General features: G+C 53.0%; 1 protein-coding gene across 6 annotated transcripts; it reads left to right on the forward strand.

The window, feature by feature from the left end:
• Window positions 1-9,922: 9,922 nt before the first annotated feature.
• REPIN1 (replication initiator 1) lies at window positions 9,923-15,721 on the forward strand. Of its 6 annotated transcripts, none has more exons than XM_045496105.1 (3): window positions 9,923-9,941; window positions 11,314-11,511; window positions 12,910-15,721. In XM_045496105.1, the coding sequence occupies exons 2-3, from the start codon at window positions 11,355-11,357 to the stop codon at window positions 14,622-14,624; spliced, it is 1,872 nt and encodes a 623-aa protein (XP_045352061.1). In that variant the 5' UTR covers window positions 9,923-9,941; window positions 11,314-11,354; the 3' UTR covers window positions 14,625-15,721. The 6 variants fall into 6 exon arrangements, with proteins under 6 accessions (XP_045352061.1, XP_045352058.1, XP_045352063.1 ...); XM_045496102.1 differs by lacking the exon at window positions 9,923-9,941 and adding an exon at window positions 10,454-10,620 and having other exon boundaries at window positions 11,385-11,511; window positions 12,913-15,721; XM_045496106.1 differs by lacking the exon at window positions 9,923-9,941 and adding an exon at window positions 10,515-10,620 and having other exon boundaries at window positions 12,913-15,721.
• Window positions 15,722-18,311: the final 2,590 nt, after the last annotated feature.

Raw genomic sequence — 18,311 nt, forward strand, 5'->3', positions numbered from 1 at the left:
TGGTGCTGATAGATTCAGAGGTCTCATGCGAGCCCGCAGGCACATCGGAACGGTGTGATGGAATTCACCAGGCTAGTGTGGGACGAGGGGGAAACTGTCCAAATACCACTCGGCCGCCATGCATCCTGAGCAAATAGGAACCAGCTCTGGGACCTGGTGGGCCGGGGACCAGCACTGGCGTTTCTCTGGCTCCAGGCCCTAGGCTAATTACCCCAAACAGAGGGTCTCATTTGCCCTCCCCCCAAATCCCCGGAACTTCTGCTTCCTTCTCTGCAAGGTGGCCATCAGAAACTCCACGCTACGGGCTTGTTTTGAGGATTAAATGAGGACAGACGTGGAAAGTGACTGATGGCCCAGGGTTTGGCACAAGTTTCCTCCCCTTCCCTATTCACTCCTGCTGTGCTTCTCCACAGGCAGCTGACAGCTTCCTTTGCCATGTGCTCTGGGGGTACCAGAAAGACCCTTGGCTTCTGGTAGCTCAGTTACCACAGCTCCTTCCAGCCGGCTTGTAGAACAGGTTCTGTGTCTCAACCATGGTTGTCTCCTTCCCGGCTTCTTTCTCCTTGTGAATTTATATCTTTTTATTCATTTACCATCGTTTTGATGGAGTTTTGGAAGGGAGTAGGGATAAACACATGTGTGATCCACCATGTTTAATCAGAGTTCATGAACTATTTTTATTTTTATTTATTTATTTATTTTTTTTTTTAAAATTTTTTTTTTTTCAACGTTTATTTATTTTTGGGACAGAGAGAGACAGAGCATGAACAGGGGAGGGGCAGAGAGAGAGGGAGACACAGAATCGGAAACAGGCTCCAGGCTCTGAGCCATCAGCCCAGAGCCCGACGCGGGGCTCGAACTCACGGACCGCGAGATCGTGACCTGGCTGAAGTCGGACGCTTAACCGACTGCGCCACCCAGGCGCCCCTGAACTATTTTTATTTATACACACTATATACAATGTACTTTATATATGTGTGTGTGTGTGTGTGTGTGTATATATATATATACATATATATATATATACGTATATACATATATATATGTATATATATATACGTATATACATATATATATGTGTATATATATATATATATATATATATATATATATAGACAGAGAGAGAGAGAGAGAGAGAGAGTTATGGGCTAAATTGTGTTCCCCTAAAATTCATATGTTGAAGTCTTAACCCCAAGTACTTCATAATGTGACTGTATTTGGAGTGGAGTTTGGACTTTAAAGAGGTAATTAAAGTAAAACAAGGTCATGGGGGGGGGGACACCAATCCAGTATGACTGGTGTCCTTATAAGAAAAGATTAGGACACAGAAGGAGGGCCACGTGAAGACACAGGGAGAAGACAGCCATCTACAAGCCAAGTAGAGGAGCTTCAGAAGAACCAACCGTGTGGACACCTTGACCTCGGACTTTTGGCCACAAGAATTGTGATCATAACTTTCTACTCTTTGAACCACCCGGTGTGTGTGTTACAGCAGCCCTAGCAAACCTACGCACACATGTACAGAAGAAATCCTTTCCTAAGACTTGGCACTATGCACTCAACCCGATTATTAGAAAAGCCACGTCTTTGTCTATACGACACAATAATCAGTGATCCAAAGAATGAGGCTAGGATGGCTAATACTAGGCTGAAAAAGAATCAAAATTAACTTTTTAAGAATAAACATATGGGAGCGCCTGGGTAGCTCAGTCGGTTAAGCATCCAACTCCTGATTTCAGCTCAGGTCACGATCTCACAATTCATGAGTTCGAGCCCCGCATGAGGCTCCATGCACTGACAGTGCGGAACGGAGCCTTCTTGGCTACTCTGTCTCTTCCTCTCTCTGCGCCTCCCCTGCTTTCTCTCTTTCTCTCTCTCTCTCAAAATAAATAAGTAAACTTAAAAAAGAAAAACATTAAAACAAAAGAATCAACATATGAATCTTGTATTTTATCTGGAAAAAATATTTAAGAGATCGGGATGCCATTTTTAATGTTTTAACGTGGCAGGAAATGAAACTTGGATTTTAATCAGTGGAAGTACCTTAATATTAACATGCCATTAACATTTTATGATTTATAATTACTCTTTCAAGAAAATTCAGCAAACTAATACAAGGAATTTGCACCTTTGTGGAGAACATTGAAAGAGTCAGCTTCATGATGCAAAAATATTTTCCTAAATCAAAGTGGTCAGAAGGCAAATACCAAGCTGAATATCCAACAGACCTCATGGAGTCCATTAAACTTCACGCAGGGATCCACCACTAGATGGAGATGGTGAGCACAAGCTAGGTCCTTTACCCCTCGCCAGTTCTCTGCCAATTTTTTCTTTAAAAAAAAAAAAAAAAAAAAAAAAAAAAAAAAAATTTAATGTTTATTTATTTCTGAGACAGACAGAGACAGAGCATGAGTGGGGAAGGGGCAGGGAGAGAGGGAGACACAGAATCCGAAACAGGCTCCAGGCTCTGAGCAGTCAGCACAGAGCCTGACGCGGGGCTCGAACTCACGAACCACCTGAGCCCAAGTGGTGGCTCAGCCGACTGAGCCACCCAGGCGCCCCTCTACCAATTTTTTCAAATAATAGGCTGTAGAATTATTTTTCTTACATACTTGCGGTAGCCTGTGGTCACTTTTTGATTTATGGTTTGACTGTAAGAAGTGTTTTTAGCTCCATCTGACCCATAAATCATGCCAATCTGTTACAATGATTTTTGTCTACCCTGCACACATTTGTTAGAACTGTGAACCAGGGCAGGCACAGATAATAAATAGCGTCTCCACCAGTGGAAGGTTCTTAGAGCAGTTTAGAAGCTATGAAATTAAATACTTTCCAAATGTTCTTTTTAAAATTAATTTTATTTTGTATAATGTGGTTGAATGTAGTAATTTAATGGAATGTTACTGTGTAGTAATGTTATATTGTAATTTTTTTAAAAAAAAATTTAATGTTTACTTATTTTTGAGAGAGAGATAGAGACAGAGCGTGGGCCTGGGAGGGGCAGAGAAAGAGGGAAACACAGAATCCGAAGCAGGCTCCAGGCCCTGAGCTGTTAGCACAGAGCCCAACGCGGGGCTCGAACCCATGAACTGTGAGATCGCGACCTGAGCGGAAGTGGGATGCTCAACCGGCTGAGCCACCCGGGTACCCGTACTATTGCAATTCCTAATAACGTCCTCAAAACAAACCTTCTTAAGTCCCGTTTAGAGGAGACTCTTCTCATGTTTTAAGACAGCTGAGGCAAACCACTTCTGAGAACATGTGAGGTCTCATTGGCCAGTTCTGAAGGCATCGAATTTAACTGTGACCCAGATTTGGTCTTGGAACGGAGGAGAAAGGCTCTGAGTTGAAAGCAGGCTTTACGTTCTGACTCGCCACATGGATTTGTTTGAGAAGAGTCTGGGTGGGAATGAGCTCAGGTCAGAGGTAGCACTTTCGGTATTTGGTGAACACGCAGAGTGGTGCGTGCCCCTTGCAGGAAGGAAACACTTGCACATACACCTGCTTCCGCTGAACTGTGAAGGCTTCACAGAAATTCTATTTAGAATTTCCTTGTGTTTCTAAATCAAGCTTGGCTTTTAGTAGATTTTTAAACCACGAATGGATACCCACAGGCTTCCAAATCCATCTTTTGAATTAAGTTGAAGAAGACACAGCCCGATGCCAGTCGGGAGTAGAAATAGATACGGCATCATCCTAATAGAGGTGATCTGACCTGGAAAGGGTAAAAATGGAGATCTCCAGGGAAAGTCAAGTACCTCCTCTCTTGGCTGAGACGCCAAAATGCTTTGTTGCCACTCTTCCTGGCAGCGTGTGGTCCTGAGAGCAAATCACCAAGCGGCTGGTAAACGTGGTCCCCAGGACGTCAGGCGTCCTCCTCCCACTGAGCATCGGTTCCCCTCAGAGCCAGAGGCTCCTCAAAGGTTCTCGCGTTCCTGTCATTCTAGAATAATGTTCTGGGTAAAAGAATATGTCTGAGGCACTGCTACCTACAGTCAGAGTCCTTCAAGGGGGAGAATTACAGACCCAAGTTTTCTCCTAAGTGTCTTCTTTTTTGCCTCCCTCACATATTGATTGGAGTTTTCCTACGAGGAAAAGTGGTATTTTTCTCTCAGAGTTCTGTGAGACTCCTATCATCTGCTTGACAAGCAGTGGCCAAGGCGGGGAGAGTTTGAAGTTTGCTGCAGACTCAGTTGATCCAGAATGCTGCCTCCACACCTGTGTGTTCTAATCCAATTCACTCAGCGTGGGCTGGAGCTCTTCTGTTTCCTCAGTCATTTAGCCCACAGCACTTACTGAGTTCCTACCGTGAACCTGAAGCCTTTCTAGAGGCTGGCTACAGTAGGCAAGACAGGCCAGATCCTTGCTTTCTAAGTGAGTACATGTCTAAACGGTTTCCCGTGGGTGACGAGAGCAATGCAGAACAGTAAAGCCGAATAGGGCAGCTAGCAGGTGATGGGGTAGGAGCCGGTGGGGGGCTGATAAAGACCCTCTGATCCCTGCTCAGGTCCCAGTGGCTGGAGTCTATGAATGTTACCTTATATGGCAAAGGGGGCTGCAGATGTGAGTAGGCTAAGAATTTCGAGATGGGGAGATTATGTTGGGGAGCGATAATTAACAAAATCTCCTACCAACCCGGCAAAAACTCTCCTCAAAGGCAGAAGAGAAAGAAAACAGTTTGTCGAATAAACAAGAAACCAGGAAGAGATGTACATTACAGGCAGTCCGCTAAGAGATCGGGAAAACAGAGATCTCACCCTGTTACACAGCCCAGCAGATGCGCACACACACACACACACACACACACACACACACACTCTCACTCACTCAAGATAAAGTGTAACTAGTCCTTCCCGGATTTGTCACCCATAGTTCATCCTGAATTCACCTGTGATTGGGGTAGCCACCTGTGTTTGCTAATTGCCTTTATGCAAAGGAAAAATGCACGGCTCCTATCTTTATGGCAGGAGGTGGGTTTGCAGCTTGGAGCCAGGGGCCCACAGAAGTCAGGCTCCCACCCTTCCTCCCTGGGTGTGTGGGGGGGGCGGGGAGGCAGCGGGACCCAGGGTCACCATCTTCCTTGATGTTTACATATCAGAGAGGTGGCTCCCAGGGCTTTGGGAAAGAGGCCTGGGCTGCAAAGCTGGCAAGAGGCTTGTGGTAGCTTTTAAAAGGATTTGCATGCATCTCCAAGGGGCAGAGAAAAACTCACAATGACAACTTTTCTTTTTTATTTTTTTTTAATGTTTGTTTATTTTTGAGAGACAGAGCGCGATTGGGGGAGGGGCTGAGAGAGAGGGAGACACAGAATTCCAAGCAGGCTCCAGGCTCTGAGATGTCAGCACAGAGCCCAACGCGGGGCTTGAACCCACAAACCAGGAGATCATGACCTGAGCTGAAATCGGACTCTTAACCGACTGAGCCACCCAGCCGCCCCACCATGATGAGTTTTCTCAAGTAAATGCTCTAGGGGAAGGGGTGGGGAGGGAAAGTCTGTCCCTTTTTGCATCAGGGAGAATTAAAACTTATTTTTCATACTTTTAACTTGTATTTGCCCTCGCAATTAGCCTGGATTGTCCGAGTGGCCCCCACACATGATCACAAGAGTCCTCACAAGAGAGAGGCAGGGGGAGCTCTGACTCCAACAGGGACAGATGTGACAACCAAAGTGACGCGCGCTACACTGTTGGCCTGGAAGCCGGAGGAAGGGGCCTCGAGCCCCGGGGAACACAGGACACAGCTCTAGAAGCTGCAGGATGTGAGGAGACCAGATTTTCCCTTAGAGCCTCCGGAGGGAACACAGCCTTGCCGACCCCTCGATTCCTGCCCTAGCCGACTTTGGACTTCTGGCCTCTTCCAGAACCGTGAGAGAACACATGTGTGTTGTCCTAAGCCACCAGATTGGTGGTAATTTGTCACAGCAGGCCACAGGAAGCTCCTACAGGTGCAGAGAGGAGGGCCTTTCACTGGGAAGAGCGTTTGGAGGAGAGGAAACTCGAGCTGGGATCTGAGGGAAGTGATGAGTGATCCCAGCGGATGGAACCGCCACGGCAAAGTCCCCATGGGGGGACTGGGCTCTTGTGGCTGGGCAGCGTCCAGCCAGACAGGTGGGGGGGGCCAGGGACAGAGGCGGGCGTGGTCAGACCCAGTGGAACCCGAGAGAGACACTGGCCATCTGAGAGGTTTCCAAATAAAGGGCCATGCTGGCCCAGGGTTGGGCCTGGGGCAGGGGGGGGAGAGTAGGGGAGGCTGTCGGAAGGGCCTGGGGCAGTGAGGGGGCACAGCTGGGAGGCGCCCGGGCACTGGCTTCACCGCAGGAAATCAGATCTCTACCTGGTTTCCTACTGACCAATTCTGTGCTTTTCCTTTCGGAAAAAGCAGACACCACAGGAGAGGGTCTGGTGCAGCAGTTTGGGTGGGGGGGGACCTTTGCCCTCCGTCTGGGGCTGCTCTCACAGCACCGCCTTGCCTTGCACAAGGAGGGGCGCTTTGATCTTTTCCTGAGGAGTTTCCACGACACTGAGCAGGCTCCTTTGCCCGGGTGCTGGCCTGGGACACTCAGGGCCTTCCTCAGTGGGGGCTGTGGCTGCTTTCTGCCCACATCCCCATGGGGGAGGCTCACGATGGAGGGCTGCCTGAGCAGGTGCACGGGGCCAGCAGGCATGCCCTCCACCAAGGTCTGCTGGGACCTTTTCAGCCTCCTCCCCCGGCTGCCCGCAAACTCCTGGACTGAGCCCTGTGAGGGTTTCCAGTCTGCCTTCGGGAAGCTGTCTCAAGCCAGAGTTAACAAGTGTTAGTTGCGTTAGAGTGATGTTCTCTCCAGCTTTTCAACAGCCATCCATTCAAAATTTGTCAGCAACTGCTTGGTTTCATTTCATATTAAGTACTACCCCCCAAGAGAGATTTCCATCGCTAACCCAGGGCTACGAGTCCTCTCAACATACTTTCGTGGAAAATAGCGCGGGCCATTTCTGTGTGGCTCGTGAAGGGGTGAGCGTGTGGCCCAGGGGCAGACGGCAGGCGCTGACTCCCTATTTGTTGGATGTCCAGTGAGTCCAGTGGGGACGGCTGGGACAGTGTATCTGCGAGAGGTGGACGCAGTTTTCCCTCTTGCAGATACAGGACGGCTTCCAGACAATACTTGATCCTGGGGGGCCTGGTGGCTCAGTGGGTTGAGCATCTGAGTCTCGATTTTGGCTCAGGCCATGATCCCAGGGTTGTGGGATCGAGCCCCGTCTCCGGCTCCGCCCTGGACGTGGAGTCTGCTTGAAATTCTCTCCCTCTCCCACTTGCACACGTGCTTTCTCTCTAAAATAAAAAACAATAAAAAGAGATGCTCTGGCCTAACGAAACATTTTAAACAACTCGATTCTCTTCAAGGCGGATTTCTGGAGACATGGTTCCCCTCATCCCCTGGCATGCCCACCTACTTTGTCATCTAATCCAGTAGTGGGAGCCAGCCACCGTTGGAGGGGAAGGGGGATCCTCCCTGAGCCCCTGGCAATTTTTGCTGTCCGGTGGGTCCTATACCCTGTCCAGCCCCATCATTCTCTGGCGAGCACGTCAGAGCTACTCCACCGGGGCAGGCCACTTGGCTGGCAGCTGTACCTCCCCCCTACATCCTCCTCCCCCCTACATCCTCCTCTAAGGCATACTGAGGGGTGAAGTCTCAAATACCAAGGCCTAGAATTCCTGGCTGGTAGAAAGTCAGGGAATCCCTCGCAACTCCTGTGTTCATTTCGTCTCTGCAGAGCAAGGGACCCATCATTTCCTTTGGCTATGCCAGAAGAGGAAGTTACAGCAGGTGCTTAACTCCTGACTGGGCGGGAAGACACTCCTTCCATCGGGGACCAGGGAGTGAGGGAGTAGTTAATGGACTTCAGTGAAGAGCCTTTCGACTAAGAGACTCTGATTACCAACAGAGGAAGATACTTTGGAGGGTCTGTGAAGGAATTTCCCATTGAGGGTGCTTGTGGGATTGCAGTGTTTGGATGCATCACATGTAGCCATGAACTGATGGATGTCTCACAATTACTCTGGGCTGGCCCAGCATTTGGTCTACACGTTTGTTTATTTTTGAGAGAGACAGAGTGTGAGCAGGGGAGGGATAGAGAGAGAGGGAGACGCAGAATCCGAAGCAGGCTCCAGGCTCTGAGCTGTCAGCACAGAGTCCGACACAGGGCTTGAACTCACAAACTGTGAGATCATACCCTGAGCTGAAGTTGGACACTTAACTGACTGAGCCACCTAGGCACCCCTACATTTAATCTACAAATAGATACCTTGACTATGAGAAGTAAAATAAGACCTAAACAAATGCAGGGACCTGAATCTCAAATCTCTTCAAATGGATTTTAAAATATTGACAAAAAATTTTAAATATGGGCAAATTCTAAAGTTTATTTGGAAGAATAAACGACTGTCTGTAGCCAAGAAAGTTTTTTTGGGGGGAAAAAAAGAAATCTGTGCGTAGGGGGAGTACTTACATTATTAGATATTAAAACTTATTTTCTGTGATAAAAATATACACATAAAATTTAATTTGGGGTGCAGTGGCTGCTCTATATATGACACCCAAGGCAGAAACCATGAAAGTCTTTTACTTTATAAGAAATGAGCCCCCAATGTGAAATAAAACCAATTTCCCAGCTTTTAAAAATGGACGAATAGAGGGGCGCCTGGGGGGGCTCAGTCGGTTAAGGGACCAACTGTTGTTGGCTGGGGTCTTGATCTCAAGGTCATGAGTTTGGGCCCCACACTGGACTCTGTGCTGGGCGTGGAGCCTACTTAAAAAAAAAACATACATACAAATAGAAAAGTGAGCAAAGGGACATAAGCAAATTCGCCAAAAAAAAAAAAGAAAAAAAAAAAAAGAAATACAAAAAGGCAAGGCAACACATAACTATGTGAAAAAACAAGTCAGCTCACTAGTAATCCAGGAAGTGACATATGAAATTCAAAACAATGAGAAACAATGACTTTATTTACTTATTTTTTAATGTTTTATTATTTATTTTTGGGAGAGAGACACAGACACAGCATGATCAGGGGAGGGGCAGAGAGAGAGAGAGAGAGGGAGACCCAGAATCCGAAGGAGGCTCCAGGCTCTGAGCTGTCAGCACAGAGCCCAACATGGGGCTTGAACTCACCAACAGTGAGATCATGACCCCAGCCAAAGTCAGACACTTAACTGACTGAGCCACCCAGACACCCCGACAATGACTTTAAATTTGAAAAAAAAATAGCCCGTGTTGTCAATAAGATGGAAAAATGGGCATTTCTCAAGGGAAAGCTAATAAAATTTTCTGGAAGGTAATTTAGAAAACATTTAAAAAACATACTGTGCCTTTGACCCATCAGTTGCCCACTCCTAGAATTTTAAAATCGCACGTACGATAAAGGATGAATCTATAATGATCAATGATATAGAAAAACAAGAAAATGTATCTGTACATTTATTCTGCCATTAAGGATCATGTCATAAAAGAATATCCAATAAAATGGGAGAAATGGGCAGAATACATTTTTGCATCGCATTATCCTAATCACATCAAACATGCATAGGTAAGCATAGAAAAAACATCGGAGGAGACATACCAAAACACGAAATGTAACGGATCTAAGAGTAGGAGAGATTTTTATATTCTATTTCCTACTGTTGCAACAGATTTAAGTGTTTTAAAAATGTATACTTAACATTGACTTTGTTGAAAAGCACAAAAGTGCATGACACTGTTAATAGCCTGGAAACCCCAGGAAGTGTATGGTTTGGAAAGCCACGGCCACCTGCTCGGCGGTGAGTCACGGGCGCAGGCTCGCACCTGCCTCCGCGCTCGCCAACCGGCTGCCGCGCGCTTCCAAGCGAAATGCCCGGTGCGAGAGCTGTCCCTGAGCCAGGCCCCATGCCCCCGGCCCCGGGAAGCAGCGAACGCCTGCTCGTGGTAATTTCTGGAATTGAGGGCATTCCCTTTGTAAAGTTCACACGATCGGGCCTTTCCTTTCTCCACTCGTGAACAAACCAGAAGCCAGACTTTCGGGTCAGCCGCGCCGCCCCCAGCCAGGGGTATTTCGATCCCGCAGCGAGGCCAGAGGTCGGAGTGGCCGACGGCGGCCGTCAGCGGGGCAGGGGTGGCCGGGAGGCCGCGAGCGCCCTCTCGGAAGAAGCCAACGAGGCCGGGTCTAGCCCAGGGACCGCGGCCGGGCCACGCGGTCGCGCAGGGACGCGTGTCCTCCGTAGGGACAAAGGGTCGGGAAACTTGATCCGGGCCCGTCCCGGAAAATCCGGGCTGCGGTCGCCATGGCTACCGAGTCGGGCTCCCGGCAGCCGCCCCCGACCCGGCCCAGCCCGCGAGGGGGCGCTGGGAGGAGGGGTGCGGAGGGGACTGGCCCCGCCGCCCGCCCCGCCCTCCGGCCGCGGCCGCCGGCCCCAGCCCGCGACTGACCCTCGGCAGCTCCTGTAGTCACGTGGCGCTGGGAACCGGCGGGGGGGCTGGGCCCGGGCCTGGCAGTTGTGAACTCGAACCTGCCGCTGTCGCCGCGCGGGGTGGGGAGCGCGGCCGCCGGCGCCGGCGTTCCGGCCTCATGGACGCGCGACGCGCCTCCGCGCACCCCGCCGGAGAGGTTCGTCCCGGGCAGGGCGCGGGGTTCCACGCGGGCCCGAGGCGGGCGGCCCTACCTGCCGGGCGCGTGACTGTGTGTGCGCTGTGTGTGTGTTTGGGGGGGGAGGGGGCGGACAGTGCTGGACCGAAGGGGGGGGCCGAGCCCGCGCACCTGCGCACAGGCTCCGCGAGGTGCGCTCTGCGTGGGGACCCGAAAGGGCCCGTTCGGGGTGCGCGGAGCCGTATGTCCGCGACGTGGACGGGCGACACGCGCGAAAACAAAAGGGGGGTGTGGGGTCTCCACGACCCTTTGCCGTCCAGAAGGCGCAAGGGGATTGTGACCGAGACCTGGCCACACTAGCTCGCCCTACGCAGCCCCTTGGGAAACGGGCCTGGAATTCCTGTTGGGAGGAGGGTGGGGGAAGGGGAGCCAGCAGGGATTCCCGAGTTTCTGCCATCGGCCGGCCTTTGGCCATCAGCATGGAGAATTCGTGCTGTGACCTTACCAGTGGAGGAAATGACCCCCGGACGCTGGCGTGTACTTCCTTGGTGAAGGGGACACATTCATTTATTAATCCAGTAGCCATTAAGGTTCCCCTGCCTGGCCGGGTGTGGAGCCTGGGTGGGGGAGGGGGTTGTGGCTGGCGAGGACACAAAGATGACTGCCCTAGAGGAGCTCAGAGCCTCACGCGTGTTTTCTCTCCCCTCCCCGCAGGTAAGGCTGGCCTCTCTGCGCTCAGAGGTCTGAGCTCTGCCATGGGGGTAGGGGTGTCTTTACTGCTGCAGTTTTCTCTGACATCTGGGGGCTACCAGAGTGTGGGCCGAAGCAGGCGCTACAGCCGCAGAAGTATCCCCAGGAACATCCCCCGGAGGAGCTGGAAAAAGCCTCATCTCCAGCTCTACGGTCTGCAGGGTAGAGTCTGGCCTTCTTTGTTGGGTTCCCACACCATTCCACAGCCCCAGTGCTCAGATCTCCTCCTGGAGGAAGGAAGTCACCTGTAGGGGGGAAGGATCACATTCTCGAACCAGCGTCTTCCCTGCGCTCAGTCTGGCCGTGGGGAATGAGTCACGTCTGAGCTCCTCCAGAGGAGTTCTGCTCTAGGGGATTTAGGGAGGATGTGTCCGGAGGTTGCAAGCCCGCAGTGAAGGTCGATCAAGAGGCTAACTACCATCCACCCCTCAGTGGCTATAGGAAGCTCTTCTTGAGGAATCTGGGCTCCCTGGCACCGCGGAATAGCTGAATGTGGGGCAGCCCCCGGCGGGGTTGGGGCATGACCTGGCAGGGGACCCAGATTGCAGTCTTGTCTTTCCTCCCCTTCTCTTGCCCCGGTAATCGCTACCACCCCGGGGGAGGCAGGGATCCGGGCCGAGGCTAACAGGCTGTGGGTGTTCCTTGGATTCATGGGCGCTTTCCTTCTCGCGATGTCCTAATCGCGTGTGGGTGGAGGGGGGCAGGCAGGCAGAGTGTGGGCACCGCCTGGACAGACAGTGGCCTGGCGTTCTGCAGTCCTGGGAGTCCCATCCAAGCGCTGCCCTCCTGTTCCCCAGAAGCGCTGTCTCTCTTGCTCTCCAGGCTTCCGCCCTGAGACACTGAGGTTAGGGAGGCCAGAAATGCCTCCCCTGTGGCGCGCTTAGAGCCCGGGAGAGGGTAGATAGGATAAGGGCCGTAGGAGTTTCTGTGGGAGCTGTACATACCCCGGTGTTTTGGAGGAAAGAACGCTAACTGGGAGTTTAGAAGGCCTGTCCCCTAGTCTTGGTTCTGCTTTTGGTTTACTGTGTCCTCTCGGGCAAGTTCCCTCCTTCCTCTTATGCCTCAGAGTTGCTGCATCTGTCAAGCAGGGAGCTTACTAATGTCTGTTCATCCAGCCTCACAAGGTTGCTACTCAAAGGTAGCAAGAGGGAATCGTAGAAACAAGCCGAGGGCAGCAGGGAAGCACTAGCACTAGAGGGAGAGGGGACGGCGTTTTCTGGTGAGTCCTAAGGCAGGAATGTTTGTGCAGCCAGCGCTGGAGTGTTTACTCCATGCCAGACCCGGGGTGACTGCCACGAGGGGGATTCCAAGAAGTGTCAGAGTTCCTCCCTTCTGGTAGTTTCCAGGCTCAATGAACACTTAGGACAAATACACTTGGAACGGTATCTAGAAGCCCCTGACTGAACTGACGCAGAACACAGAAGGCAATCGAAGGGTAGTCCTGATTCAAGGGCTCTAGCAGTTCAGAGATTTGAGCTCCTCTCGGGCCTGGGGTCGGCCAGGGAGGAACGGGGGCAGGATGAGTTGATCCCCAGAGTGACACTGCTTTTCCACCCTCAGCAGAGGAAGAACCCATGCTGGAACGTCGCTGCAGGGGCCCCCTGGCCATGGGCCCAGCCCAGCCCAGGCTCTCTGGGCCCTCCCAGAAGTTGCCCCCGACCCTGGAGAAGGAGCCCCGCGGGCTGAGGTTACAAGGCACTTCCGTGGCCCAGTCGGGCAGCCAAGCCCCGGGCAGGGCCCATCGCTGTGCCCACTGTCGAAGGCACTTCCCCGGCTGGGTGGCCCTGTGGCTTCACGCCCGACACTGCCAGGCCCGCCTGCCCCTGCCCTGTCCTGAATGCGGCCGGCGCTTCCGGCACGCCCCCTTCTTGGCGCTGCACTGCCAGGTCCATGCCGCCGCCACCCCAGATCTGGGCTTCGCCTGCCACCTCTGCAGGCAGAGCTTCCGAGGTTGGGTGGCCCTGGTTCTGCATCTGCGAGCCCACTCGGCCGCAAAGCGGCCCATCGCCTGTCCTGAATGTGAGAGACGCTTCTGGCGACAAAAGCAGCTTCGAGCTCACGCGCGGAGGTGCCACCCCCCAGCCCCGGAGGCCCGGCCCTTCATATGTGGCAACTGTGGCCGCAGCTTTGCCCAGTGGGACCAGCTGGTTGCTCACAAGCGGGTTCACGTAGCCGAGGCCCTGGAGGAGGCAGCAGCCAAGGCTCTGGGGCCCCGGCCTAGGGGCCGCCCGGCCGTGACCGCCCCCCGGCCCGGTGGAGACGCGGTCGACCGCCCCTTCCAGTGTGCCTGCTGCGGCAAGCGCTTTCGGCACAAGCCCAACTTGATCGCCCACCGCCGCGTGCACACGGGCGAGCGGCCCCACCAGTGCCCCGAATGCGGGAAGCGCTTCACCAATAAGCCCTACCTGACCTCACACCGGCGCATCCACACTGGCGAGAAGCCCTACCCGTGCACGGAGTGCGGGCGCCGCTTCCGCCACAAACCCAACCTGCTGTCTCACAGCAAGATCCACAAGCGGTCCGAAGGGTCGGCGCCGGGCGTCCCTGGCGCGGGGAGCCCCCAGCTTCCGGCCGGCCCGCAGGAGGCCTCGTCGGAGCCCCCCGCCGAGGCCCCGCTGAAACCCGCCCTGGAGCCTGCGCCCGAGGCCCCGGGAGCGCCCCCGCGGGCCCCGGCGGCCGCGCCCCCCTCGCTCTTCGGCTGCGAGGACTGTGGCCGCAGCTTCCGGCTGGAGCGCTTCCTGCGGGCCCACCAGCGGCAGCACACCGGGGAGCGGCCCTTCACCTGCGCCGAGTGCGGGAAGAACTTCGGCAAGAAGACGCACCTGGTGGCGCACTCCCGGGTGCACTCGGGCGAGCGGCCCTTCGCCTGCGAGGAGTGCGGGCGCCGCTTCTCCCAGGGCAGCCACCTGGCCGCCCACCGGCGCGACCATGCCCCCGAGCGGCCCTTCGTCTGCCCGGACTGCGGCAAGGCTTTCCGCCACAAGCCCTACCTGGCGGCCCACCGGCGCATCCACACCGGCGAGAAGCCCTACGTCTGCCCGGACTGCGGCAAAGCCTTCAGCCAGAAGTCCAACCTGGTGTCCCATCGGCGCATCCACACGGGCGAGCGCCCCTACGCCTGCCCCGACTGCGACCGGAGCTTCAGCCAGAAGTCCAATCTCATCACCCACCGCAAGAGCCACATCCGGGACGGCGCCTTCTGCTGCGCCATCTGCGGCCAGACCTTTGACGACGAGGAGAAGCTCCTGGCCCATCAGAAGAAGCATGATGTCTGAGAGGGCAGGGGCTGCGGAGGCTGAGGGCGAGGGGGCCCCGGGAGCCCTTCACAGGGGAGCGTTGCCGTGGGCCTGGGCCGTCAGGGAGCCCCTAGGTGGCTGCTGGTGTAGGCGAGGGGTGGGAGAGGCAGCCAGTGAGCTGGGGGCCCTGTTAGAGAGGGAGGTCTGGCCCCCCCTGCGGCCGGGGAGGCCACTGTCTGGGGCACAGGGACCCTGACCTCCAGCTGGTGTTTGCTAAGGTTCTGTCCTGACTGTCCTGTGCCCTGGAAAAGTAGCAATAGCAGCTCCACTTACCCCTTAGAGCCCTCTGGCTGGAGGGGCCACCAGGGGGCAGGAAGAAGACCCTTCCCCTCTGGTGTTAACGCCTTAATGTCCTTGTCCTTTATTATGAATTCCTTCCGCTGGTTTTTTTTTTTTTTTTTTTTTTTTGGAAGTAGGTGTGGTACAGTCCTTAGTAAATGAGCACTTGGGAGGAAAAGTGGACCAGCTGGATACACCTGGGAGAACCTGCTGGCCTTGTTAGGCAGCACCTGGGCCTTTTCCAGCACTGAGAGGTGAGGCTGTGCTGCCGTAACCTGTCCCACCCTGTCCCCTTCCTCCTGCCCCTGCATAGGCACCTGGACTGAGAGAGACCCATCTGCTGTTAGCACTCAGCTCCACCCTGTCCCTCCCCGCCGTCAACCCCCCGCCCTCCCGGCGCTCTGAGCGTCCCCTGACTGTCAGCAGCCCTGCGTCCAGGCTTTTGTCTGAACACCCCAACCCTCCACTCCTTCCGGAACTCAACATGGTGGAAAGGACTGCCCCACTGATAACGGAGGGTCAGCCGGCAGGAAGATAGGGGCGAGGTTCCTTTCCAGCCTTTCTAGGGCATGGATGCCCAGTCTCGGCTTGAACACTTAGGTGACGGGTAGTCCCCACCTCCTGAGGCCCTGGTCCTATTGTAGGATAATTCTAATTGTTAGAAATTCTTCCTTAGAATGAATGGAATCTGCTTTCCTGTAATTTCTACCTACCGGGGCTCCTTCTGTTCTCTGGAATGAAACGGAACAACCGCTTACCCTCCTTTTCAAACTAGAGAATAAAGATTTGGTTTTAGAGCTGGTGGCCGAGTGTTCCTTTCTCCCGGGGAGCTGTGTAGTTTGAAGGAGCAGCAGCATACTCTGCTCTGAGGAGGGGAATTTGGGGGCGGGGGTTGGCCACAGGACAAGTGCCCCACTCGGGCTCCTTTGCACCCTGCCTCCAGTTCTTCCTGGGGTGGGGGGGGGCGGGGAGGCCAGGCGCACCCCGCAGGGGGGACTGGTTCTCCGGGGGACTAGCTTTCTGTGGGGTCGAGTCAGACTTGTCTGGTGCCAGTTACCAGGAGGAAAAGGTCTGATGTGAATGTCCTGCAGTGCCTTCGAGGCTGGCCCACTGCAGCCCCCCACATCTGGAACTACAGATGCTTCCCTGCACCGGTTGTCTCCTGCAAATTTGGGTGCCTATTTTTGACACATACCGGGAGGCCCTTTTCCCGCCAGGTTTAGTAATTTCTGCACAGATCCAGCACCTAGCGTGCAGCGCATAATAATAACCGCAGTATGGTTATGTGAGTGGCACCTCGCAAAGAAGTTTACCTAAACCGTCTCCCGTAATCCTCGTGTGGTAGGTGCTCTTCTTTCACAGGTGAAAACATTTGCTCAGGGGGCACATGACTGAGAATCCAGATTTCAGATTTCAACCCAGGCCTGCGTGGCTCCTGGAACCTGTGCTCTTGACCCCTGCCACGTATTTATCGGGTGAATGCAGTATGCTGCTGCTTTGGGGGCAGATCATCACTAAATGCCCACCATGGTCTTGATGTCGCAATGGAAACTAGGGGTTTACCGAGACAAGATCTTGTCCTTACCTCCAAGAGGCCCAAGTCCGGGGAGGACGTATATGTGTATGCAGATGACAGCAGAGACGGTGGGGACTCCCCCATCCCAAGCGTGTAGGATGGGAGTAGATAGCTTCCAAGTTTCATACGGGTTTATGAGGGTAGGGAGCCACTGAAAAACCTGTGTGGTAAATGGCAAATTATCTTTCAGAGACTGGAAGCATTGTCTCAAGAATGCCTCGCTTCCAATATCTCTCTTTATGGGACCCCAGGGCTTCAAGGGAAGGGGAACCATGCTTTTTTGGTGGGGGGGGGGGAGGGCAAGAAAGTAGGTCAATGTCTGGAGATGATGGGCAGGGAGCAGGAGACAGGTCCTCAGGCATCTAGGGTTTTTACTTGCGGGTTGGGGAAAAGCATGTGGGAGAGGGGATCTGACCAGGGCTCCTGACTTTGAAAAACCATCATCTTCATTTATTAAACATTTTTTAAATGTTTATTTGTGTTTGAGAGAGAGAGAGAGGGCGCACAAGTGGAGAAGGGGCAGAGAGAGGGAGATACAGAATCTGAAGTAGGCTCCAGGCTCCGAGCTATCGGCACACAGCCTGACTTGGGGCTCGAACTCACCAACCGCAAGATCATGACCTGAGCCAAAGTCAGACACTTAACTGACTGAGCCACCCAAGTGCCCTGAAAAAGGGAGAGCCACAGAAGTTGCCGTGAGAGGGCTGGTAAAGCTGTGACAGAGCTGGGTCCGTGGGTCCTTTCTGGGTCCCTTGGGGGACCAGATGGCTCCCAAATCCTTGCTCAGCATGGCGCACTGCTGACAGCAGTCTTGAAGGAGGAAATGCTCAGGCTGGAGGGGCCGTAGTTCTGCAGACAGGAGCTATGCTTCTGTTCCGAGGTGTCCAGTTTTATTTTCCTCCTTTTTCTTCTACAGTTACAAAAGTACTCAATTATCTTGTCAAAATTTAATAATACAGACATATTTTTTAAATGTGGAAGTCTTCCATTCCCCCCTGCTCCCCATTCTGTCTTTTCTCTTTTTTTTCCTTTTTTAAAAAATGTGTATTTATTTTTGAGAGAGAGAGAGAGAGAAAGAGCTTATGGGTGCATGCAAATGGGGGAGGGGCAGACTGGGGGACAGAGGATCAGAAGCAGGCTTTGTGCTGATAGCAGAGAGCCTGGTGTAGGGCTCGAACTCACAAACCTCAAGATCCAGACCTGAGCCAAAGTTGGAGGCTTAACCAACTGAGCCACCCAGGTGCTCCGTCTGTCTCTTTTTTCTTAATGCAAATAGGATCCCAGATGGGCTTCATTCTTTTGGTCCTTGAAATACTCTTGGTCGTGAAATGTCAATCTGGAGGAAGTCTTGCACTCTTTAGAGGAGGAATCATGTCCAGAGAGAAGTGGTCTTCTCATTCATAACCAGTGGCAGATCTGGGAACTAGCATACTGGAATTACACAAGCCTTTGTTAAACCTTCAGTAGGCAATCAAGAAAATGAAGAGACGAATGGGATTCTGCAAAAGGTTGATGGCCGAGTGGCTTCTGTGTAGGGTTTTATGCTTTATAAATGCTTCCATAGACAATTGAACAGTTTGGGTCCTGCAAAAATCCAGGAAGGTAAGTATCTAACTAGGAAATTATTAACTCGTTTACAGTTAAGTCAAAGTCCAGCGACAGAAAAGTATCTTTTGTAAAAACTGCACAGAAGTTAGTGGCAAAATTGACAGAATCTCAGTCCAACAGTATCTATTGTTAGGCGGCTAAACAATAGCTGGGGCCGTGGCAAATGCTTAGTAGGCAGCTTTAGAGTAATTAGAATGAGGTCC

Source organism: Leopardus geoffroyi, chromosome A2 (assembly GCF_018350155.1).
Source record: "Leopardus geoffroyi isolate Oge1 chromosome A2, O.geoffroyi_Oge1_pat1.0, whole genome shotgun sequence".
Lineage (NCBI taxonomy): Eukaryota > Metazoa > Chordata > Mammalia > Carnivora > Felidae > Leopardus > Leopardus geoffroyi.